This window comes from Zonotrichia leucophrys, chromosome 6 (genome assembly GCF_028769735.1).
Source record: "Zonotrichia leucophrys gambelii isolate GWCS_2022_RI chromosome 6, RI_Zleu_2.0, whole genome shotgun sequence".
Taxonomy (NCBI): Eukaryota; Metazoa; Chordata; class Aves; order Passeriformes; family Passerellidae; genus Zonotrichia; species Zonotrichia leucophrys.
The window spans coordinates 11,665,846-11,690,572 of NC_088176.1; the positions used below are offsets into that span (position 1 = coordinate 11,665,846).

A 24,727-nucleotide genomic window follows, 5' to 3' on the forward strand; every position below is an offset into this window, starting at 1 on the left:
GTTGATGGCATCTTACTATTTTAGAAATAGTATTATTATGTCTAATTTCTGCTGCAGTAGTGGCCACGTCACAGAGCCACAGTTAAGTCTCAGTGTGTGAAGAACTATGGTACTGTTACTCCACTGCTTGCAGCTTCAGGTCCTGCCCAGCATGTGAGTAAGGTTAGCGGAGCTTGGCTCATTATCAAATAAATTACTACCTTTAGCAAGATAATGATCTCAAGCCTTCTGCAGTGCAGCAATACTCAAACAATGAATCATGTCCTAGAGTTGTCAGTTGCTTCTAGCTTTCCCTCTTTCAGACTGCTGAACTGCATCAAAAGCCCCCTAACACAAATCAAATGAATGTGTCTTGGTTTGAGTTTTCCATTTATGTGTATTGAATGGTTATAATAATTTTATACCATCTTAGGTGGCACAGAAAGTAGATCCTGAATCTAGGATAGTGGGTATGTAATATAATCTGCTGAGATGTGAGTCTTCCTGTGAAAAATGTTCAGGTCTTTTCCCTGTGTCCCTGAGAAATTTTGCAGATACATATAAATTATAGCCACAGTAACCTATAGTGATTTGTATTGTCCAATGTGTATATCCATACAGATACACATTCAGAATCAGTAATTTCCTCCTTATTGGGCTTTATGTGGGCGATATTCAATAGATGTTTTCCTCTGGGTGAGGTGATGAATAGCTGTGATCCAGGCAAAGGAGCTGCTTTCTCTCCTCCTGCTGCTCTGAAGTTCCCAGGGGAAATAAACAATGCATCAGACAGGCTGAGTCCTGCAGCAGGGAAGCAGGGAGATTCCAGTACTGCTCTTGCTAAAGATATTTCCATAATTAGGGCATATGAGGAAGGAATGTACTTATAACACCCAGGTTGCTAATAAAACTGAATAAACTTGATTTGGACACTGAGGAAACAATGCCTGTATACACAATTAGAATCACAAACCCTTGGAACAACATTAAAACTCTTACTTAATTCAACAAGCATTTCAGGAAATACTAAGAACAGGACAACTCAACAGTCCCAGTTATCACTCATGAGCTAGCCAGCTTCAGAACAAATCTGTTCCACCACATTTGCCTGGTTCCTTTATAATAGCACAAAGTCTTAGTGCAACATAAAACACAGACTGTCACCCACCACTGCACATGTCCACCATCTGAGCTTAAAAAAAATCAAAGCAGTGGTGGTGGTGAACATGCAACATGCCAGAGCAGTAGTAATATAAACCAGTTGTTGCAATGCTGTGGAAAGAGGAAGGGTACGATGTAGTTCCCTAAGTCACATAGATGTTACTATGCTCGTGCCCTTAAGCTTCCTGTGAAATGGACAGTTGTTGAGAAAAGCATTTTTGTGAGAAATACAAGAGGATGGCCTTTAACTCTAGAATGAGGGTAGTGTTTGAAAACACTTTCAAAAATCCTTTACTGTGGCCCCGATCATTAGCTAAGACTTGCTGTGCCTCAGTTCCCTCATCCCTACTCGGACCGAGCCTGTCAGGATTCAAAAAGCGTTCGGACAAACTGTCAGGAACATGGTGGGGTTGTCATGTGCACGGCCAGGAGTTGACCCTGTGGGTCCCCTACAACTCAGGATACACAATGATTCTAGAGAAACTAGTACCGCTTCTGGGCCACTTCTGGAGAAGGATGTTAGCAGCTCCACAGCTTTTTACTTGTGCTAGCTTGGAGCACGAAAATGGGTCAGCAGTTCCGAGATCTACTCCTTTGCTTTGATAAGAACAGCACAGGGGGTTCCGCGTTTCAACTGCTTTCCTGACTTTCAGGCGCGACCACCAGGAGGTCAGAACACATCCGAGAAGCAAGATGAGCGCATTTCCTCTCCGTCCGCCGTGCCCTCGGTCCAGCACCATCTGGGAAGCTAATGGGGGAGCCGAAGGGCAGATCGGACAGCGGGCTGCCGCCCGCCGGGGCACGGCTGGGCTCCTAGAGCTGGCGGGGCTGGCTTGGAGGAGGAGAGAAGCAGCGAACCAGAGAGCGGCGGCAGCGCGGGCGGGGCGGGCTTTGCCCCAGCCGCGCGGAGCCGAAGCCGGAGCCGCGCCGACAGCGCCGGAGCGCCCGGAGCGGGGCCGCCGATCCGGCCCGGCCCGGCCCGGCCCGGTGAGTCTGTGCGGGGCCCCGGCGGTGCGGGGGATGCGGGTCGGGACGGAGCGGCCGTGCGGGCTGCCCGCGACGGGTCGCGTCGGTGTGGCTGTCCCCCGGTTCTCCTGACGGGGCAACTTTTGTTTTGTGCGTGTTCTCCGTCTCGGTCGTACCGGGGCACCGGCAGGGTCGGGCCCCTGGGAGGGGGCTCTGCGCCCACCAAAGTTCTGCAGAGCTTTTGGCGTTCCCTCTCCCTGCAGTCCAGGCGGGAGCCGGACGCGGCGGGAGAGCGGCCGCAGCCCCTCGGGGACTCGGCGGGACCGAGCCGAGTGAGCGGAGACCTCTCGGCCATCGCCCTTCGCTGGTGACACAGCCCGTGGTGTCTTGGGGCCAGCGCTGACCTCGGACATTTACAGTCCGTGCAAAATGCATCACTGAGCCTCGCTGCGTGTTCGGTGTTACACGGCATGGATTTAAAATTTATTTCTTCTGATACTCAACATCTCACCAAAGAGCACAGAGAGTAGGAGTGAAGCTTTCAGTGGAGCTGGAGAGATACTTTCAGTAGAGCTGCTCTTCATGTGTGCAGGCATGTTTCTGAAGGTGGCCAGCAGGTCTTTGTAGCTCAAAGCAGAGTGAGCCAGGATTGTGATAGTGGCAGTCAATGGGCTGTAAAACTGGTGTGCAGAACACGAGCCTTACTGGCCTTCGTCTTCAGCTTGGCAGGCTCCCACCGTAGCAGTGCTCTTGGGAACTGCCATGCTAAAATCCTTCAGGAAAATAGGACATGTTGCTGTTGGCATCTCTTACATGGTCAGGAAAGATGAGCAGTGTCTCTGAGTGAACATTACTATTCATATGTTTTTAATGAGGGCTGTAGGCCTTGCCCATCCCTTGTGCATGTCCTTCAGGCACAAGTGTTTGCCATGAGCTGCCAGGCAAGGACCTGAGCCACCATGGAGCCAGCACTTGGACAGGAGAGCCACTGTAGTACAACGTATTGTGTTGTGTGAGGTTTTTTAGTTTGGTTTGGTGATGATGGTAATGCTCTTCTGCAGCTCTGACTAAAGTGATTCTGGCCACCTTCATAGCCATCTGCTTTTAAAGTCAGATTTTCCTTAGTATAAGTGAAAGGGGTTCTCTCAGTCCTCAAACAAAAGTAGAGCATACAAATTAGGAATAAAAGCTGTAAGCCTTCTCTTCAACTTTGTTTTCAGCACAATAGATGCTTCATGCTGCTCTCACATGGGAACTGCACATATTAAGTGTGCTTGCCACAGACGTGGAGAAGGTGAATTGATTTCCCAAATTCAGAGAAGAGTATGAGTACTGGGGCCAGTCCTGAGGGTTTCTTTGCTCCCAGCTGTAGATGACACTATTTTTTGCTTGCATGACTTGTGTGTACAGGACTCAGTGATCTATCTGTGTCCACACCAGTGGCATCTGCAAGGAAGTGTTCTGTGCACACCAGAGGCACTGAACTTGTTTATCAAGAGCTCAGGTGGTGGCCTCTCACCTGTCTTTCTCTTTTTGTTGCTTGGAGTATTACTATATACTAAGAACACTTTTTTTTTTTTTTTTCAAACACTTCTTTTTTCCCCCTCAAGTCAGACTAAATAGCCCTGGTCAGTGACTGAGGAATTTGGTTTTCCTGAATAATTGTTTTGGGCCAGCTGATGACTGGGGCAGCCAAAAGCTGCATGTCCTGCTCCTGTTTTGTTTTTCTGTTGGGGCTATCCATGGCAATAAGGGCTCCTGTGTGTCTCTGCATGACGTCTCAGAGGGATGCCAATGCTTGTGATTCTTCTTGCATGGCAATGACTAACATGGGAAAGGAACCTGATCCACAGAAACCTAGCACCAGTGTTTCACAAACTGATCTCACTAATTTCTGAGTTTGTTTTTTAAGTAAAATGGTATGGTTTTCCAAAGGACAATTTTAGTCTGACTTTTACAACTGTCTACCTGTTGACTGTGGTTTCAGTATCTTGGGCTTGCTTGCAAATGAATTAACACAGAATATGAACTCCATGAAGAGCCTGCATGAATCTCTCTGCTGTCCTGTGCTGTTCTGTCCTGCTCACTCTGCTTTGCAGAATTGCAATTGCAATCCATAGCAATGGTGCAATGGAAAAGGAAGCTGAAAAAAGTTTCTGGCTTGTTCCTTTAGATCCTCTTTAAAATGGACTGTTGGGTGGGCCAGCTTTTTCTCTCCCAAGTTTTATTCCAATCCATTTATACTGGGGAAAAAGCAGGTTTGCTGCCAGGCAGCATATTTTCCATCAGCACTTGTAATTGTTGGGTGGCAGAGAGAGGTAGAGACTCTGGTTTCCAGGCTGGAGGGAGAAAATGTGGCCAGGGTGTGCAGTGGGCAGCATTGTCATGTGCCCAACCATGAATTCCAGGTTTTGCAGGGATGTGGGCTCAGCTGTGTAAGCAAACCCTTCTGCCTGCTCACTCCTTGGGGCGGGCAGGGAGGCAGGTGGCCAACCTTCAAGCAGCTTGAGGATGGAGAGCTGCCCTGGGGTGTAGCTGCAGCAGAACTCTGTTTTTAGCTTGTTTATTCTTACACACACACACGTGGGCTATGCAAAGCTGGCTGAGCCAACCTTGACCAGCAGCAAAACAAACAGGTTTTACTGCCATGACCTGAAGGCCACATCAGCTGCTGAGCTTCGCTGGAGCAGGGACAGCTTTCATTTCTGTCAAGGAGAGGAGGCTCTCATATAGGGCTGGCTCAAAACAAACATTGTGCTGGGCTGCTCAGACTTCCTCATGGAAGCAGTGATAACAAGGCTTATGCAAGAAAAGGAGGTGATTTGAGGTAGCCAGCATGGCTTGACTGAAGGTAAATCATGCCTGACCAATCTGGTGGCCTTCTATGATGGAGTGACTGCACAGAAAATATCTAGACTTCTGTAAGACCTTTGACGTGATTCCACATGATATCCTCATCTCCAAATTGGGCTGCATGCAAAGTAGCATGGCCATCAGGTCAGGGAGGGGATTCTGCCCCTCTACTCCACTCTGCTGATTCTCTGTGCACAGTGCTGCATCCATCTCTGGGGTTCTCAGCACAGGAAGGACATGGAACTCTTGGAGCAAGTACAAAGGATGATCACAGTGCTGCAGCATCTCACCTATCAAAACAGGCTGAGCGAGTTGTTCAGCCTGGAGGTTCTGGAGAGACATCATTTTGGCCTTCCAGACCTTGACGAACCCATAAAGCTTAGTCAAGGTCTCTCCAACATGAGGTATACAAAATTGAGGGAGACCCTAACAAAAACTCTCTCTTTTGAGATTAAAAAATTATCTTAACAAGTGAATTGTATGCCCCATAGAAGCAGTTCCTGCCCAGCATTTAAGAGCTCCTTTCCTCCAAGCAGACACACCTGCTCTACCTCACCGGCCCTGAGCCACCAGGAGACCAGACATTGCAGGCCCTGAGGGTTTACAAATATCCACTGGGATATTACAGTGCAGATCCAGACCTTTGGGGCTTGGGATGTCTTTCTCCTGTGCTGCTGCTGGTGGTGTTGTGGCACACCGGTTGAGCAGAGGCACCAGCAGCCCTGCAAGATGGGAGGGCTGGGCAGAGCCCATTTGCCCAATTTGGCCTCACAGTGGAAGATGGAAACAGAGAAGTGAAACTGTACACACTGTCTGGTCAAAGCAGGTACGTGGGAGGAACTGAAGGAGTTCAAGAGAGCAAGGATGCGTCAAGCTAATGCCCTTAAAATGGGCTTCAGGCTCAGCTCAGCCCACACTGATCGTTTCATCAGGCTTTGGACAAGGACAGTGGGAAAGTTTGAAGTGGTGGTAGCTTGAAATGAGGGAGGTGCATTCCTCCTCCCCAGCCCATTTGTGTACAGCTGGGGAAGAAAAATGTCTCTGTTGTCTGCCTGCAACCAGCTTGTTTGGTCTTCTCCTCCTCCTGGTTGTTTCCTGTTGCATATAAAATTTCTTCACTTCTCTATCCTAAAATATTGTAGTTTATCTTTTGCGGTTCTGTGTTTCACATCTTCCTGTGCTCTTAGCCTTGCTTCCTGCCTCTTCTGTTTTCTGTTTCTCCATTAGCTCTGTAAACCCAACTCCCCGAGCAAGTATTTCTACCTTACAAGCTGCTTACAGAATCTAGATGCCTTTTCTAGACAAACCAATCCCAGACAAAACTGTCCCAGCCCTTGCACTTATGCAGCTGCTCGTCTGACCCTAATCCATTTTAAAGGAGAGTGCTGGTGGGTGAGGATGGAGTCAGAGGAGGGAAGTCCTTGCTTGCCGACACCCATGGGAGAAGCAGCATTTTAACTCTTCCCTGATCACTTCAAACGGATTATTCCTGCTCTCTTGAGCTTTTATGATCATTTTATTAGGTAAGGGGGTGAGTTAATCTCTCTTTTAATCAATTCATAATTTAGATAACTGCATTATGTACCCATCTTCTGCCTGCACTTCCTCATTCATTCGCTGTACTTTGCAGACTTCCTGGCTGTGCTTCAGTGGCGGGTGACTGAACTGAGTCTTCTCTGCATCACGGTGATTGTAGTAATGTGAAGTTTAATGAGCACCTGCAAAGCTGTGTAGCAGGTAAGTGCTCCAGGGGTCATTCTTCCTCCCAGATTTGATGTGATTTACAAAAGCTTCTTGATGGGCTCTCACTAGGAGATCTTGAGCCTTGCAGCAGAAATGCTGAAAGGAAATTGGTGTGGCTCATAATTTAGAAATGTTCCCAGCAGTGAGGTACAGACAGCTTCTTGCAAAGCTGAAGTAGCAGTGTTGTGAAGGTTTAATTTGGAAATGGCTTCAGTGTGGAAGATCAGTGTTAACAGCCTCCTCCTTTTGAACTTTCAGTATAAAATTGGTCCTGTCTGACTGCTTGGTACAGTTGAGATCTAGTCAGAGAGTGATGGCAGAGGGGAACAAAAGGGTCCAAAGCTTTGCTGACATCAGTTACTGATCCATTTTCTGCTGTGGAGGAGAACTTCCCAGAAGTACCTTACCCAGACTGGTAAAGTACTGGAATTCCCCTCTTCTGAGTGTTAGAGGGAGAGCAGATGCCTGGAAGTGCCTAGACAACTTCAGATGATCAAGGGTGACAGCAGAGGCAAAGGGAAATAGTGCTTTCACAAGCCAGCGACATGTGGAGTTTTCATGTTTGTATGAAAACCCCTAAAAACACTGAAAGGAGAACTGGGTGAAACCAAGATGTCTGGCAGGGCTGTCCTGTGTGTGGCAGGAGGCTCTACAGGCAGCAGTGGTGGGAGGGCAGGAGCTGGAGCTGATGACAGAGGGAGCTGCCAGAGCAGCACTCCTGGCTGCCACAATGTCCTGCTGCAGCCCTGAGTACCTGTTAGCTCATGCACTCCACGTGATTTTTTTTTTTCTTACTTATTCTGGATCTGTGTTGGGTGGTGTCTGTCCCATTTTTCCCATCACAGAGTTCAAACAGCTGCTCTGCTCTAGCAAAGCTCAGCTCAGAGAGTTCCCTGGCATGCTCCTCCAGCCAGCCCCGATCAAAGCTGTGAGAGCTGGCCCACTGCCATTCTCCTGTGTGTAAATGAAGCTCTTTCTCTTTTTCCTTTCCATGCACCATGTTTCATTATTATCCCTCCTCCAGAGGCAGGTTTTTCTGGCTGATCTAGCACGTTATTTGTATCAGCAATATTTGCCTCAAGGCAGAGATGCTTTTTCAGCAGGTATATGGAAAACATCTGATGCAGCCCACTGACATGTATGTGGCTCAGAAAAACCAAGCATGGTGTTGGCAAGGATGAGGACCTTTGCAGCCAGCTGTTGCAGACTTTAAGCCCTGCTAGGCACAGTCTCCAGCTCATTGGGTTATTCTGGTTGCCTGGCAAAGGAGAACTGTTACTGTTCCTTCACTTTTGAAACCAAGGGAAGAGCACGTAGAGAAGGTTCTTGTGCCTGGGCAGGAAAAGGGACATGAGTTATAAGGTGTCAGCTGAGCCACCTGTGTGGTTCAGCTCATCTTTCCCTGGGTTGCCTCTGGGAATGGTGGGTGCTTTCAGTTGAAAAGGTAGAAGCTGTGGCAAGACCCAGAAAAACCAATGTAAATCAGCTTGAGGGTGCCTTGCTTTCAGCTCTTCCAAGCTGCTGAGGGTTTGATAGTGAGCACCTGATGAGGAATGGGAGCAAATGGTTCCCACGCTGTTTGCAGGGAGGTAGAGAAGCTCCCTGAGACAAGATACCACCTGCCTGTGGCAGGATCCCAGCAGGAATCCAAACAGCTTGTTTGGGAGAAAGCACATGCAGTGATAAGGAGACTTTCCTGCAGGTAGGGGCAGCTAAGCAGTAGTCTAGACTGCCTTAGGAGGCAGAGATTTGCTGGAAGCTTTTCAGAACAAAGTAAACAGAGACTTGCCAGAAATCATTGAGGCACAGAGTAAGCCGTGCGTGTAGGCAGAGGGAATAAACTCTATTGCTTTTTCAGACCTCTTTTTTCTTGTATTTTTCAAGCTCCTGTAGAGTGGCAGAGCTAAGGAGATGTTCTCAAGCTTAAAATGTCACACTTGATATTCACAGTGTAATGCTTCTCAGAGGGGCTTGGTGTTCTGTATCTGCACCCAGAATGCTTCAATCCTAATCTGTTTCCTCCTGGATGTTCAGGTGCCTTTCTGCCACTGGTTTCAGAGGAGAATTTTATTTCTAAAGCCTTTTGGAGATTTAGCAACCAAATACATTGGGACTATTGGAAATTTCTTGAAGAGGGAAAATACTTGAAGTTTCAGCAGCACACAAACAGTTCTGCACTGCAGATTGCAACTCATTCATGGTAATTAAAACTTGCCCTTATCTTCCAGCCTTGCAGGGGCAAGAATGGAAGGGATGTCTTTATTTTGGCTATCTGGAATCCATCAGTTGACCCTCCCCTCCTGTAACACACAATGACACAAATTATCTGGCACAGTAGGTGACTTAAGGACAGAGCTCTAGTGTGGTCCCACCTAGAGAGCTACTATGCTCAGCTCCCACCTAGCTATATGCTCAGCCTGAGAATCATGGCCATGCTGTTCTGCAGCCAAAATGAAAAGATGGTCTGAAGGTGCTTGGATTATGTTTATCCCACCTTCCTGTTGACTCATAGCTGCATTGTGCTTTTGGAAGAGGTGCAGGGCTATGATCTCACACTCTGACAGAGTTACAGCAGAAATGTTGACTGAAAGGGATGTGTTTGTGTGCTAAGGCAGCCACAACACGTGCTCCCAGCTCAGCCTTGTGTTTGCTGCTAGTCCTGGACGCTTTGGGTCTGCCATGTGGAGCTGGAGGCTGTGCTCCTTGCTGAGCTGCTTGCCTGCTCAGCACAGGGGGTTTGTGCCTGTGAGCAGGGGCCCCAGCCATGACTCACAGCTCCCATTACGTGGTAACTCAGCCTTTAAGTGAGAGGCTGTCCCTTGGCTTTCAAACAAAGCCTTCCTTTGTTGTGCTTAGGTTATAAAGAAAGCAACCGTATGTGCTCACCCCACACATCCCAAATGAAAACCACGTGGCTTCACAATCTTAATATGTGTGTGTTTGATATTTCTTCTGCAGCACTGCAAGTTACATTGCTCCTTTCCCCTTGAGTCTTTTTAGAGATTTTCTTCCCAGCATTCAGTTTACAAATTCTTCAGCAAAACAAAGAGCTTAGAGATGTTTCCTTTTCTTGGTAAGAAGAGGGGACTGAGCAGAGAGCACATGAAAATCATTAAATATGAGTGCATGTGGCAATAGGCTGTCTCTGAGTCATTCCCTCGGGTGAAAATGGCTCTGGGTTGGTGGCCACGGGTGCTGAAAGAATGAGCTTCATGGAAATATTGTAGGGAAGTGGGGCAGTTTGTTTTCTTGTATGACTTTTTTTTCTTCTGCTGCTTTTTATTTATTTAAACTCATTTTGAAGAGTGGGATTAGCCAGAAGTACTCTGCAGCCAACATATTTTTGTGCATGCGTCTGCCTTGGCAGTTTTTAGGTTTATGGCAAGTGAGCCAAGACTGGGATTTCTGCTTCCCAAAGCATTTGTGTTGTTTCTCCTGATCTTTTCTAAAGTCATAAGGTAATGAAGTAAGAGGGTTTGATTCTTCTTCAGAGGCTGTGTGCAATGCACAGTGTCTCTGCTTAGATCAGGGAGTCATCTTGGTGAGGGGCAAGGAAATGGGGCAATGCAGTAAAAGTGCTCTTGTTCTCTCTTCCTTCCACACCCTCTACCCATCCCTGCAGGGGCTTTCACAGTCGGTCGGGTTGTGGTTTTTTTTTTAGTTTATTTAAAGAACTATATTGTGTTTAAAAAAAAAGCTGGGATTTCAGGCAACAGAGTAAAGCATTGCTTTTGATTTCTGTGGTGATGCTTTGGCAACAATAGCCAGCTTTTAAATACAGTTCTTTCCCTATTGTTTGAATACAAACAGCAGTGACTAGTTAGCAAAACAATGGTCCAATATCACACAAACCTTCAATCCCATCCAGTGGCGTTGGGTCCTGCCTAAGCAGAGACTTGGGCCTGCAGGTTTCCTGAGCTATGAGTGTGGCTTTGTCGCTGAGTCAAGACTGTGATGGAGTAGAAGATCTCAGATCAGCCAAATTCCCAACCCAAGATGATAATTTCTTTTTGCTGTGTTTTTGTTCAGTGTCTTAGTGTGGAAGTGTCTGGTGACTGCTGTGCTTTCCACTGTGTGTAATATGTAAGTGCTTGTTGTTCATGGCTGAAATGGGACTTGATAGTTTCACATGTAAAATGTAATCACTCTGCAAGTCATGTCTGTGCCCTGCCAACATCTACATGTGCTCTTCTGAGATGTGCTGGAGTGCTGTATCCCTGCTGGGAAATCAACTTTCTAATAATGCTTCCACCAAATATTTTAATACCAAAGCATTTATTCCAGTGGGTGCACGATTAAGTTGAATGTACAAGGATGCATATTCTTACCACAGGATGAGGAGAGCCAGGGTAACCACTGCCTGATTTAACAACACTGGTGTGGGGTTTTCCCACCTTGCTGAGAATTAAGTGGGGAAAAGGAGGGCAGATTTAAACAAACATCTTGTCAATTGATGTCTTTCTCCACTCAGCACCTCTCTCTGAGGTGAGTGCCAAGTGGGACCCATGAGCCATGGCTGCCTCACGTGCAAGGAGCTGTGGTGTGGCTGAGGGGGTGACAGCCAGAGCAGGGCCCAGCTTGAGCACGAGGGGGAGGCCAGAGAGGATCTGTGCAGTGACAGTGCTCCATCCATTGTGGTTGACACTCTCAGGCTTTTGGTGGAGCAGCAGGGGTGTTTGTCCATCTGTGCTGATGAAGGATTGGGCAAGGGAATGACCAACTATTGCCCAGGCTCCCATCATGTTGGGGTGGAGGAGGAGGGTGCTGGTAAGGGTGGTAAGCTAAGGGGTTTTTTCTTTGCCTGTGTCTTTTCTCCTCTTAAAAAAAAAGAACCCAATACCAACAAAACCCACAAAAGCTTGGTTTACTCAAGTGTTGTCCTCACTATTAACAGACAAAACCAAACAAAATTTATTTGGCTTAAAAACACAAGCTGTTCCTGGCTGTGGTCCTACTACAACAGCTCAATATGTGGGTGGGAGTCACATAACATACACACTTCCTACCTTTGCCCTCCTGCCTCTCCTGCAGCCCACACTGTGTTCCAGTTTGTAAAACCCCTTCTTGCCATAGCAGAGGGAACCCGAGGCACTCCACAGACTGCATGTCCTGCTTGCTAATGAGGGCTGAGCTGGCTTGCATAGTCAAAAAGCAATAAAAACACATTCAGGCAATGAGCAGGATGCTGAGTAACACATTCCTCATGCTGTTGGCTGTCTCCTGTCTCCATGGGCACCCTCTCTCGGGTCCAGCCTTGCAAGGAGTAAACAGTGAGTGCTTTGGGGACATGAGGTGTCTCTGTGTTACTCATTACTTATTAAAGTTGCCTTTAATGGTGGCTACTGGCTCCTGGGGCAGGAAGAGGATCATGTTTTGATTAGTGGCATGATACCTGTATGCACTGAGAAACCATGACTTAGAAATGGGCCCAATAAATCCCCACTTGATGATAAAACTGAAAATCTAACACGTGCCACATCTTTTTGGGTTTTGGAAAACAGCCCCAGAAGGCAAATAGCTCCCTTTGAGCCAGGAAAAATACTTTGTACTGTCTAGGGTTTGGGGTAAGGGGGACCATGGATTTTATGGCAACAGCTTGTAAATGCACCTGTGTACAGTGAAAGCTGAGGCAGGACAGGAGTGCCTCTGAACATCCTGAGTGCTACTGCAAAAAGAAAACAAAGAATCCGTCCTACTTGTACCCACAGTGGGCACTGGAATGTTAGGCGGTTCAAACTGCAGTAAGGGAGACTTAGCAAGGCCTGCGAAAAAGCTTCCTGGTGGCAAAGGGAGTACATGACAGGACAGGAGAGAGACTGCCTGTCTTTCCTAGGGCCAGTCAAGCTCTCCTCTGCTTGGAGAGAAGCTGACAAAGTCTCTCATTTGGACCTGGGGCCGCCCAGCAGTATCTGCTTCCAGAGCACTCTCAGTGCCCCTCACGTGCTTATTCCCCCCAAATCCTCCTGCCCGTGGGAAGGGAGGGCTATCTACTCCTGTACACAGGATGAGCATCAGCATTTCCTTGGAAATACCTGATCTGGTGACCCCCCGGAGGAAAATACTGTTTCCAGAAGTGCACAGCAGACCTGTTGGGCAGGATGTCCGAGGCAGGCTGCGCGACTGACCCCGTTGGCACTGCAGCAGGCCCGGGACAGGATGTCCACGGATATTACAAAAGGCTCATGTTCTCAGTCAAACAGCAGAACAATAGCTGTCAGGCAAGTGGCCTTGTCCAACTGCTGTGCTGTGGCCAAGCAGCTGATCTGGGGTGTGGCTTCCAGGCATGGTTTGGAAGGCAGTTGCTCTGCCATACCTGATTGCCATAGTTCTGTGCAGGCCACTTGGCTTGTTCTGGTTTTAAATGTGGTTGTGTTACCAATCTCAACATCCAGGCCCCCGCACATCATGTATTGGTGCATTTGGTCCTTCCCCTCTTGAGGCTTTTGGCTTTGGCTCTCGCCACAGAGCCAAAGACAGAGCCCAGTCCCACCTGTCTGTGCCGAACCAGCTGTGATGGTGCTGGCAGTTGGAATTCAGTACTTTGTCTGTAGCACTAATTGAATGCTGAAAAACAAGTCAGAACATGAGTTAGAGCTGCTGTGGCTGGCACTGTTCTGTCCCAGTTGAGATCTCATCCCACTGATGTCCTGCACACAGCTTAATTCATAGGGCCTGAAAGAACAGCACAAGCTGGTGCTGCTCAGGCTCTGAACTGGATTTTTATCCCTTATTTTCCTGTCTGGGCTGTGTGTGCTGCAGCTGACTGTGCTCAGGAGATGGGAGAGCAAGAGCCTGTCCCGGTGCACTGTGTTGTGTGAGTGTCTAAGAAACTGCATCTGTCCAAGTTTTGGGCAGTAACAATAATGCTGACGTGCATCTCTGCAATTCCCATTTCTCTGTCATTATGCAAGTTTCTTACAAATCAGAGCTTGTAGTCCCCGCTAAGAGAAACTATGATTTCTTTCAGTGGCAGCTGGATCATATCTGTGAATACCTGCAGAGGTGGCAGTGATACTTGCAAATTGGAGAAGGATATGGTGCATTACTAAGGGCTTTCAGTAAACTTTTATTCTTTACTAGACCTTCATATATGCAGCAGAAACTTTTTTCAGACTAAACACTCAAAGACCAGAAGGTAATTTTTCACTTTGGTAATTTGTTGTACTGCAAGAGAAGGCATCACAGAGCTCCCAGAAGCTCAACCATGAGGAAGCACAGCTGGGCTGGGCAGAAACCCCTCAGACTGAGGTTCACATCTTCCCAGTAAGAAAGTCCCAGGTTTAGTGCCTGGTTTGACCTGTTAGTCTCTGCAGTCAAAACAAGTAGCAGAGTCCTTTCCAAACCTCAAGGACCTTCCCAATAAGAGAGTCAGAAATCATATTTGTTCCCATGAAAGTTCTGGTTTCAGAAATTTGGCAGCTTTCAATGAAAAAAGGCTCCCAACCAGCTGTATTTTCTATCATCTACTTGAAATGCCTCTTTTTTTGCAGCCTACCAAAGCAAAACACAATGTAGCAGCCACCTATTCATTGCCTTTTGTGTTGGCCAGATTGCAGGAAGCAATTGAGTGTGTTGTAAGTGATGTCTTGGCGTGTTCCAGTGTAATACTGAACTGCACTCAGTGGCTTGACTTGGTTTTTTCCAATTTAAGAATCAAAGCTTCAGCCCACTCCTGCCTGGTTTATTGCTGAACACCAGCCAGAGCATGTTTTGCTTACCGTGATTCAAAATTTACAGGAATAAAATGGCTGAAAAAATAAAGCTGCATGAGGAACTCCTGAGTAAAGAAAGTTCACTGTTAATGAAAGGGAAATACTTTCCCTTGTCTTCAGAGAAGGTGGTTATCTGGGCTCAGAGCACATGAGCAGCCTGTAGAGGCAAACTGCAAGCTGCCATCTCTTTCTTTCCTTTGCCAGGCTGAGCAGGAGGTTCTGAAGCTGCTGTGGAAAAGGGTGTGAGGAAGGCTTAGGGTCATCAGAAACTAAGCACATGTAGCTGGAAGGGACAGGACATTGTTATGACTTTGAGCATCATCATCATCCCCATGAAGGACTTTGCTGCCCCTCAGAGCAATCTGTTACAGGGTGGCTTGGGAAGGGGCACACATTGCCACAGGGCAGCAGCTGCTTCAGGCTGCTCCACACAAACCCTGTAGGAGCTCTCTGATGCTCCCAGGTGAGGAGGAGAAGCTGAAGGTGCAGCTGCTGCTGCCTGACTCTGTGAAGGCTCCTTCCTGTGCTGCTTCCCTTTCCTTATGCTGTGCTACCTGGAACTGTGCTCCAGGCAAGCCGAACATCAGTAAATTGTGCAGCAAAGGGCTCTCAGATCAGCTAGGGTGAGAGCTGGCCTCCTTCTTGTGGCTTCAAGGCACCAACCTGAACTGCATGACAGCAGCATTATCATTCCCTTTCCTCTCTTGGGGCTTCCTGCATCATCCAGGACCTGCTCTGGAGCTGGTCAGGATCCTCCAGCCACAGAGGCAGCTTCAGGTTTGAAAGGATGAGACCTAACCTGCCTGGGAGCTGAGGGTGGAGGGCTGTGGGTGCTCTTGGTGGACCCGTTGAACATGCCAAGTGCTGTAGGATGCAGCTGATTGTTTGTAATCAGGCAACAGACTGATCAGCTGCTTTTATCTCTCTGAAACCTCACTCCCAGCTGGAGGGTGGGATGGTGTCTGCCCCCTCACTTCCCAGGGCTGTGCAGAGTGGTCATTAACCCTAACCTTGGTGAAGCCCCTAGTCACTACAGCAGTGAGTGCCACAGAAAAGCTCAGAAGGAAACGAATTCTAGTGCCAGAGGCAGGTTTGAACAGGTAGCATCACATGCTGGGCAGTGAGCAGAGACAGCTTCACATCAAGACAGTGAGGTTTCACATACCCTGGCCCTTCTTCATTTCCCGGGCAGCTTTCTTTGGTCCTCCTGAACCTTTCCCTGCTTTGTGCCCACATGAGAAAAGAGGGGTCTCTGCATTCTCACCTGGCCCAGGGAGCAGAGCAAGGGCTGCTTTGGCTGCTGGCAGGAGTGGCCTACCTGTGACCACAGCACCTTCTGGGGGCTTTTGGAGCCCCAGGACTGCCTCAAGAGGGTCTGCAGAAGGTAGGTAGGATGTAAGCCTGTTACTGAGTCCAGATGTTATTTATACTCTAAATGGGAAAAAACTGTCAGGGTGAGAAATTCAGAAAAGGTTGCAGATTGCTTTGAGAACTTGCTATTTTAAAACTTATGAATACCTTTCTTCCCCCCCCCCCCCCATATTTGAAACGTTGCTAAATTTGATGCGTAGATTGAAAAATTGCCATTTCTCTTTCTTAGTCTCAAGCTTGGAAAGGTTTGGACTCTCTCCCTCTTCCCCACACAAAAGCTGTCTCAGCCTGAGCAGGCATAAATATTTTTATCAGACTTAAATAGCTTGGGCTGAAGTTAAAAGCAAGGGAAAAGAGCAGCCTTTGTTATGGGGAGTGCTGGAGCGCCGTAGCAGGCAGCGCTACTGGTTTCACCTGTATTATTGAGCCTTTCATATTAGCCAGGAAAGCTGTGTCTGAGAGGTGTGGGAATGCTCTGCCTGTGCCACCCTGGCTGCTGCCAAGGGCAGGCTCCACTGGCTTTGGCCACTGAGCAGCATTAACCTTAAACCTTAGGTTAATGTTTGGCTTCATTTTCTGGAGTGAGTACCTGCAGTAGCAAAAGGGCAGTTTTAACCAGCAAAACTTACTCTGGGCTGAAAACAGACATGCCTTTTGCAAATCAATGTGATCTGAAGATCTTGTCACTTCCCGTTTCCAGAGGCTGATGCCTGTAGTGCTTGCTGAAGGAAGAGGTTGCTGCAAAATGAGCTGGGGTATCCCAGAATGTCAGTGGGACCCACAGTGAATTCAGCTGAGCCAGCCACTGATGGCCCTGGGGGTGTCTGGCCTAACCCCTGCTGCTGGCAGAGCTTTGGGACAGGTGACCTGTGGCAGCAGTGTGCCCATGGGCAGCTGGGCGTGAGAAAGAAGATCCTGAGGAAGCTGACTTCTTTCAGCCTTACACACCTCAGAAGTAATGTGGTAACAGTAGAACATTTCATCTGCAGGGACAGTGATCGAGCAGAGCAGAGCAGTGATGTCATCCTGGTCAAGACTGCAAGAAGGAGGCACCTGGCCCCTGGCCATGTTATTTTTAAGCTTGGAAGGCACACGTGGTCTGCAAGAGGGTAGTACTCAGGAAAGGAACTCACCAGCACTTCCTGCCCTGCCCCAAGCAAACTGATAAAGCCCTTTGCAAAGCAGGGCGACCCCAGTTTATTTTTATAATGTGGCCAGGCGTGGAGCTCACAGAATAACTGGAACACCCAGATTTGGGCATTAATTCAGTTTTAATTCATTGCCTGATGAATTAAAGAGTTAATGTAAATGTAAAAAAGGACAAGATAGGGCCACAAACTATTTCCAGAGCAATGTCTGCATAAGAACATTCATCTATGCAAGTGCATGGGATCTAAAATAAAAGGGTGGCTGGTAAATGTTACACAGGGAGGGGCATGGAGCATTATCCTGAGCACCGTGTGAATTTTCTTGCTGCTTGGACAATGCATCTCAATCCTGTTCCCTTCCCTTGTTATTCCAGTCCCAGCCCTCTCATAAGCAAAGATAATTGTGTGCTGAAGGATACAGTTCCCATGTACAGTAACTGCTCACATTGAGGAAATCCAGGTTCCTGCAATCAAAACCAGAGGTTTGTTGTGCAGTTACAATAACAAGGTCCACTGGGGTGGATCTGTCTTTATTGTGTGCCCTGTGGAGGCATAAATGAGATTGCCAGAGATATTTTCCTTCTTGCCCAGATGCTGGGACAGCAGGATTGCTGTGGCACCAAAACATGCTGGGTTCAAGCCAGGAAGAAGCCATTCCAGGGGGTGGGAATTACAGCTCCGAGCCCCTGGAGCACACAGAGTGCCTCACCATCTCTTGGCTGTCTGTGAAACAGCTTCATTCCCACAGCAGCATTACTTAGATTGCTATTTCTGGTCTGATTGATGAACTATGTTATTGGTAGACTTTATTTCTGTAACAGAAACCCTTCTCTCTCAAGCACTTTTGAGGTATTAAGCAGCTGTCCTAAAATTTCTCAGCTGGAAGAAGAAATATCCCTGCTTGTCCATCTTGTCCTTCTGATCTTCCTGTGCTAGGACTGAGAAGTGATTTTGCTAGAAAGGGGGACTGGTGAGCTTCCAACATCACAGCAAAGGGTGACAACTTCAGATTGTACTGCCCTGAGCAGGCACTTGGGCTCCTGATAGGAATGCTAGCCCTCCAGAAACAAAAATGCCAGCTGGAGGAGACAGCCCAGGCTTTAGCCTGAGCACCATCTGGCCCAGCCCTCTAGGAGGCCTTGGCAATGGGACCATGTCCCAGAAAGTTGGGAATTAAATCCTTTCATTGCGAGCCCCATGGATCAAAGCCATGGTGTTTACTAATGTCCTCCACAGACAAGTAATCAAAATGTAGTAATCACCAAAGATAAGCAGCCTGATGCTTTTAGAACCACTGGGCTGAAGGAAACCGTTCCCATTTTAGTAGAGTCTCTGTCTGTGCCCTTTTTCTGGAACTGCCATCATGAGCCATCCTGGGGGCCAGCAGGGTTTGCCACAGCCTGATCCTGATGGTGCTGAAAGGCAGGAGGAGCTTTGCCTGCTATGAAGCACAAAACTGTGCAGGCTTGTTCCCACCCAGGTGCAGCTCACCAGCAGGGCAGTAAAGGTTGCCCTGATGCAGGCAGGCTCTGTGGGTTCCCAGACATCCTTAACATGGAACGTGGCCAGGACAGACCTGCCTATGCCACTGCCACATCTGAAATATTAACTTTATGTTGAGGAAAAGCAGTGCTCATTTCCAGTCCTGCTTTTTACAGCTGGGGAGGTTCTGCCTGCTTATTTCTTTCCTTTTCTGTCCAGGGAATTTTAAAGGAGAGGCAAAGGAAGGACGTGCCCTCCCATACTGCCCAACAGCATCATAGTGGGTTGACAGCAGGAAGTGCCTTCAGAGTTCTGTTTTTTGAAGTTCCTTTGATAAGAGCCACTTTCATCCTCACCGTCAGCTGATAAAGCCTCTTGGGGAAGTTGGTTGATAACTTGCAGAAATGGGTGTTCACTTAGTGATTTCTAGATTCCAGCATTTTTTCCAGGGCTGGAAAGCATATCAAAGTTCTTGTTGCAGTGAGGAGTTTCTTTCATTTTTGTACTTGAGGGAATATATTCCAAATCATGGGTCATTTCACCTTTCTTTCTCTTCCAGGGAAGGAACTGCCATGCCTGTGGGACTCTTCCGGGTGTGCCTACTGGTGATCACAGCTATTGTCAACCACCCGCTCTTCTTCCCTAAGGAGAATGGCACGGTCCCTGAGAACACAGAGGAAATCGTCCAGAAGATGAAGGAGCGGGAGGAGAGCCTGCGGCTGGAGCAGCTGCGCTTGGAGCAGGAAATCGCAGACCAGGAAGCCACACAGAAGGCTCTGGAGGAGGCTGCAGTGGTAGTGGAGGAAAGCAAAGAGGGAAGGGTCCGATGGGATATGTGGACTGCCCTCTCCATGGTCATCTTCCTGCTGATCGAGCTCTGGAGGCAGGATTTCCAGGAAGGGAATTGGCAGGACATAGGAGGAGAAGAGGATGACATGGCAGTGCTGGGGAAAGCATTTAAAGGAGTGGCCTTGCCCGACAAGGCTGTCCTGGCCAGCTTCTATGAGAAGCGTATCCTGGGTACCACCGGAGACATGGCCAGGATGCGGGAGATGGTGGAAGGCTTTGCAGATGACCTGCTGGAGGCCTTGAGGAGCGTCTGTAACCGGGATGCTGACATGGAAGTGGAGGATTGCATGGGTGTGGGGAGCATGTATGAGAACTGGAGAGTGCGCAAACCCTTCGTCTGTGATCTGATAGTGCCTTTTGCTCCCCCAGAGCCTTACTGCTTTCGCTGCCAGACCTGGTGCTCTGGTGACTCTTTTCCCCCAGATGAACAAGGTTATGGCACTATCAAGGTGTGCAGGGCAGATGAGGATGTGACAGGTTGCATCTGTGACAAGACAAAACTAGGGGAAGATATGCTGTGCCTCCTCCATAGCCAGGTCAGTAGTACCAAGCCCAGCAGTGAGATGGAAGACCTCCTGTGCTTCAAAAATACTCAATATCTGGATGCTGACCAAGTCATGAAGTGGTTCCAGATTGCTGTCACCAAGGCCTGGAACAGAATCTCCCACAAATATGAATTTGACCTTTCCTTCAGCCTCCTGGACTCGCCAGGAGCCCTGAAGATAAAATTTAAATCGGGGAAATCAATTGCCTTCAACCTCACCCCTGTGGTGCAGTATGAGAACTCTGATGTTTACTTCATCTCCCACTTCCCTCGGAGCAGCCTGGCAGCAGATGTTCCCTCCAGCACCCACTGGTTTCTCACCTTTGCAGTGTATGAGAGGAGGTTCATCCAGCTGGTCTCCAAAACACTGCCTGCCAATGCCTGCCACGTCAGCTGCCTTCAGATCCTCTCCTTCCTCCATGGGAAGCAGTGCAGCCTCACGGGTCCCAGTGGGCTCACCAACTACCACCTGAAAACAGTGCTGCTGCATCTCCTGCAGGCACGTCCCAGCCAGGACTGGGCCCCAGAAAAGCTGGAGGCCCGCCTACAGGACATGCTGAAATTCCTAGAGAAATGTTTGCATGAAAAGAAGCTTTATCACTTCTTTATTGGCAATGGGAAGGTACCAGCAGAGCTGGGTTTTCCCATCATATTTCAGAGGGCTGAGCCTCTCAACCTTTTCCGTCCCTTTGTGCTGCGCAGGGACATTTACAGGAAGACGGTGGACACGTTCCACGAGATGCTCAGGAACATGTCTGCACTGATAAATGAGTACACAGTGCACATTCCCCTTGCACACACCAATGGGATCCGTAAGGAACCCCTTTAACCAAAGCCTAACTCTAAGCACAAGTCCAGAGGGCAGCTTTCTGAAGCCTCCTGGAGACAACTGACTTTGCCAGTAGAGCTTCTTGTCTGGAGCTGAACCAGTCCTGGGCCATGGTTCCTGCTGAAAGGAAGAGGCTTGAGGGGGAGAATAGGGAGAAACTGGAAGATGTGGTGGTGAAGTAGGTTTCTGTTCCACTGCTGTGCTTGGTTTTATGCAGCTAAGAATATATTTTTTCTATTCTGCCTCAGTCATGCCACAGCAGTGGTGAGCAATAAATATAAGTAATTTATTCAGATGCCTGCAATGCACATGGGGGTGGGGGTGTGTTGGTGGCCAAATACTTCATTTCCTTCAGAAGGGGCAGATAAGAGGGTGGGGGAATCAGAGACAGGATCTTGGGATCAAAGGAGCCTGTCTGCTTGCAGACAGCAGGAGCTCTTTCACCAATGGGAAGTGCAACATCAGTCTACATGCTGGTGTGGAGAGGAGGAGGGTCATGCACAAGGTCTGGACTGGATGGAGGTCCTTAAATAAAGCACAGCTTCAGAACTGTAGTTAAAAAAAAATATAAGAAGAAAAAGCCTTCTTGACTGGACTTGCAGCAGTAACTTATATGGCTTGTCCTGTCCTTCAAAGATACTCCTGCACATTTTTTTCTCCTGTGGGAGGATGTAGCAGAGCAGGGTCTGTGTCTTCAGACCATTTCATTTGAGTCTTCCATGGTAACATGGCTAGTGGTTTATATTCCTGCCCATTTTGTATGGATCAATGAACAGGAACTTTTATTATCTTAGATAAAAGAAACACCACCATTGGGTTCTGACATTTTGGGTTGTTTCTTTTCGTTACCTCGGGGCACTAAAGTGTGAGAACAGCCTAGAGAGAAAGGAAAAGCAGGGCTTGAACTATATCATCTTTGAAGGTCCCTTCCAGCCTAAACTGTTCTGATTCTATGACTGCTGTAAGTTTTGCTTTCGTAAAAGAAGCAGTTCTCCAAAATTATCCTGTAATGAAGCCAATCTCAGAAGTCTGGAAACAGGAGTGATCACCCTCCATTTGAGAGTGTGACTCTCTGCACTTGGTTTTAATTAGGCCAAGGCCAGCAGGGAAGGAAGGGATAAAAAAGATGCACATGTAGTAGATCTGGGCAGTGCTGCTTGCAGCTGCCTCATGATCCATGTTGCATCCCTTCTGTTCCACATATGCAGGCAACAGCTACTTTATACATTCTCTTCAATCATTTTAAAGACTGCTGCTCTGAGGACCTGCACTAGTAGACTGTAATTTGCTGAGCTGGGAGTGCAAAGGAGGAGAGCTGAGCAAGGTGGCTTTGGTGAAGGAGAGGACTCAGGAGATCCCTACCCTCCTGAGTGTGGGGTCCAAACCAGGGCCCCAGTGCATAATTGCTTTATGCTAGTCCCAGAAGCCTGGCCTCCAGTGCTAGGGGGCCTTTCCCACCATTTTCTCACACTAGGATTCCCTGCAAAGTTTTACACTAGGGCTTCCCTTAATCCTGTTTACAAGAGAGTGGTGGTTCTGTGAGGTAAGACCTGTCAGGGATCCTTTTACCATCACTCCACAGGTCCCTTTTTATTAATCCTCTCTATCACATCAGAGAGAAGATTCAATCCTGTATCACTGCTGGAAGCAGCACACAGCATGAAGCTTGTTATCCTGCCTTATCCAGTTGATAAGCATACTTTCCATAGACATGTCCTCTCTTCCCTCTTCCTGGTAAAAACTGTTTCATCACCTCATTGGTGTCTGCTCTTCTCTGTCCTGCTACCACTGAGGGACACTTCACACACAGAGGCAGAGGAAGCTGTAACTGCTGTCTCCACACCTGGTTTATAAGAAAGCACAGATGGTGGCAGAGCTATGCCCAAAGTGCTGCCTTTTATTACCACAGGCTTTTATTACCACAGGTGGTTAAGTAGGGTCTCTGAACAGAAAGTAAGGGGTAGGTAGGAATGGGGGAGAAGAGGCTGGTGGGTAATGACAGTAGGAAAAAGTCTTGGATCATCAGTGCTTGCTTCAGCATCCTTGGTGATGAGTGCCTGGGAGACTGCCAGGAGAGCAGCAGGGCAGGACTAATTGCTGACGCTAACGAGTGCTGAAAATCCCTGGCTTTCCAAGTACAGCCAAGAAGGCTTTCCCCAGTAGGAAAGAGAGCAGGAGCAATCTCAAGGGCCATGGCAAGCAGGTAGTGACAAGCAGAGGTACAGGGAAGGTGGGCCAGTACTGGAGCCTGGAGGCTGCCTCAGAAGCTGCGTAAGTCGTTTGCAAAGCCAGGTGATTTGCCATTTTTACCTGCCCAGGTTTACTGCAAAGTGCCTGCAGCAGACCCAGCTTTACTTGGACTGCTGGCATGTAAAGCAGGCAGGTCACGCTGGAGCAGTTGTGGTTGAAGTTGCTTCTAAATGTGCTCCCAGCCCAGCCAGAGAGAAATTAGAATTTCACTGCCGTTTCCTGTCAGGAGTCTAAATTTAGACTGTCCAAAGAACAGAAACAAATTTATGACCCAGGTCTCTCAGGAAATGACATTCAGAGTAGAAAAATAACTTTTATATAAGGTTGAGCAGGAGGACCATGAGAAGAAAAGGCTGTTGAACTGAATAAGGCAACTCCCCTATTAAAATGTCAGAACAAAGCTTTGCAACACCAGTTGCAAAGGGCTTGTAAACGTGCCCAAACTCGCCTTTACACAGCCCCGAGCACTGCTGCTCAGACTCAAAGGGAACCTGAACTGATAAGTGGATTGAATCTTTTGTTCTTTGTTTTCTGTACTTGTATGCCTGTTTTCTCTTATGCCCAAACTGACCCTGAAGTATTCCCACGGGGTTTAGTTGAACAGAAGCTGGAGCTGAATCAAGTAATTTATGGATTTGATCCCACTGAAAGCAAATTGCTTGGCATAGTTTTCCTACATGCAATATGCTCATTTTGCCCTGAGCACCTTTAAAGTGATGTGGTCTCTGCATTTAGGCTGTGAGGGAACCCACTCCTACCTGTTGGGGGGAAATGTTATCTGTGATTATAAGCTGTGCTTCAGTCAGCCTCAGAGTGGAGATCTTCCTTGGAAACCAAGGTACAGACATGTCCCATCAGAGGAGGGGCTGGTACACAGTGTTTCTTTGGACCACACCTCTGCCATGGTATGGTGTGGTGAAGAACATCATTCCTTGGACTTCCTTGTCTCTCCAGGATCAAATCTTTGCCCACCAAATACTAGCCTGTTAGTAAGAGCCCAGACGCACATTTCACAAAGTAAGGTTCATAAGACAATTCAGTTCCATCACTGCCAGCCAGTAAAAATGTCCTAAGACATTTTAGTGTTGCCCATGGGCAGTTCTGCCTTGATTGAAATCTGGGTGGGTGATCATAGGAAGCAGCTTTAAAGGATGGGAGTAGAACTGAGATTTTGTGGTTTAAAGTGAAAAACGTTTTCTTAAAACCAAACTGCTTATGGCAGTTACCTGAGTAACAAACATATCTTTGACAATGCCTGTATCTCTGTGAGATATCCTAAAGAAAGGTAAACAGCCTGTCCTGGACTCTCAGTGATGTTCTTGCCATTTGCTAACCAGGAGAATTCAACACATGAACTCCGAGTGCCTTCCAGTGGTTTCCAGCCACTCCCTGAGCCCTCAGCTTGTGGTTTTAATATTTTATTACAGGCTCTGTCAAAGCAGTGGAATTAGTGGTGAGTTGATAGCAACCACTGATCTACAGCATAGCCTCAGGAGCCATTTGCCCTTAGAAAATGTCTTGGTCTAAGGTTATTATTGCTGTACAGGAGCTGAATGTCTTCTAAGGGGTGGTGTTGGGTGTTCACTGTTAAGCAGCCACAGAAAAGAGTTTCTGTCTTTCCAAGCTGCTCTGTATACAGGTATATACAGGGGTATAAAGATGTAGTTTAGCCAAATGATCCAAAAATTTATCCAGTATTCAAGCAGCAGGATTTGGTGTTTGTTCACCAGCCATTTTTAACCCAAAGTTTTTGCAATGTTTTCTCTGTGGTGAGGAAGTGAGACTTCAGGCACCTGTAACAGCTTTGCTGCTGCTCAGTGAGGAGTTGTCTCACAGCACC

The 24,727-nt window shown here is 47.8% G+C and overlaps 1 protein-coding gene across 2 annotated transcripts; it reads left to right on the top strand.

The window, feature by feature from the left end:
* The first annotated feature begins 2,051 nt into the window (after nt 1-2,051).
* On the top strand, nt 2,052-20,960 carry ITPRIP (inositol 1,4,5-trisphosphate receptor interacting protein). 2 transcript variants are annotated; one of them, XM_064716658.1, is made up of 3 exons: nt 2,052-2,127; nt 6,590-6,696; nt 18,975-20,960. In XM_064716658.1, exon 3 carries the CDS (start codon nt 18,988-18,990, stop codon nt 20,635-20,637), a length of 1,650 nt encoding a protein of 549 aa, XP_064572728.1. In that variant the 5' UTR covers nt 2,052-2,127; nt 6,590-6,696; nt 18,975-18,987; the 3' UTR covers nt 20,638-20,960. The 2 variants fall into 2 exon arrangements, with proteins under 2 accessions (XP_064572728.1, XP_064572729.1); XM_064716659.1 differs by lacking the exons at nt 2,052-2,127; nt 6,590-6,696 and adding an exon at nt 15,669-15,798.
* Nucleotides 20,961-24,727: the final 3,767 nt, after the last annotated feature.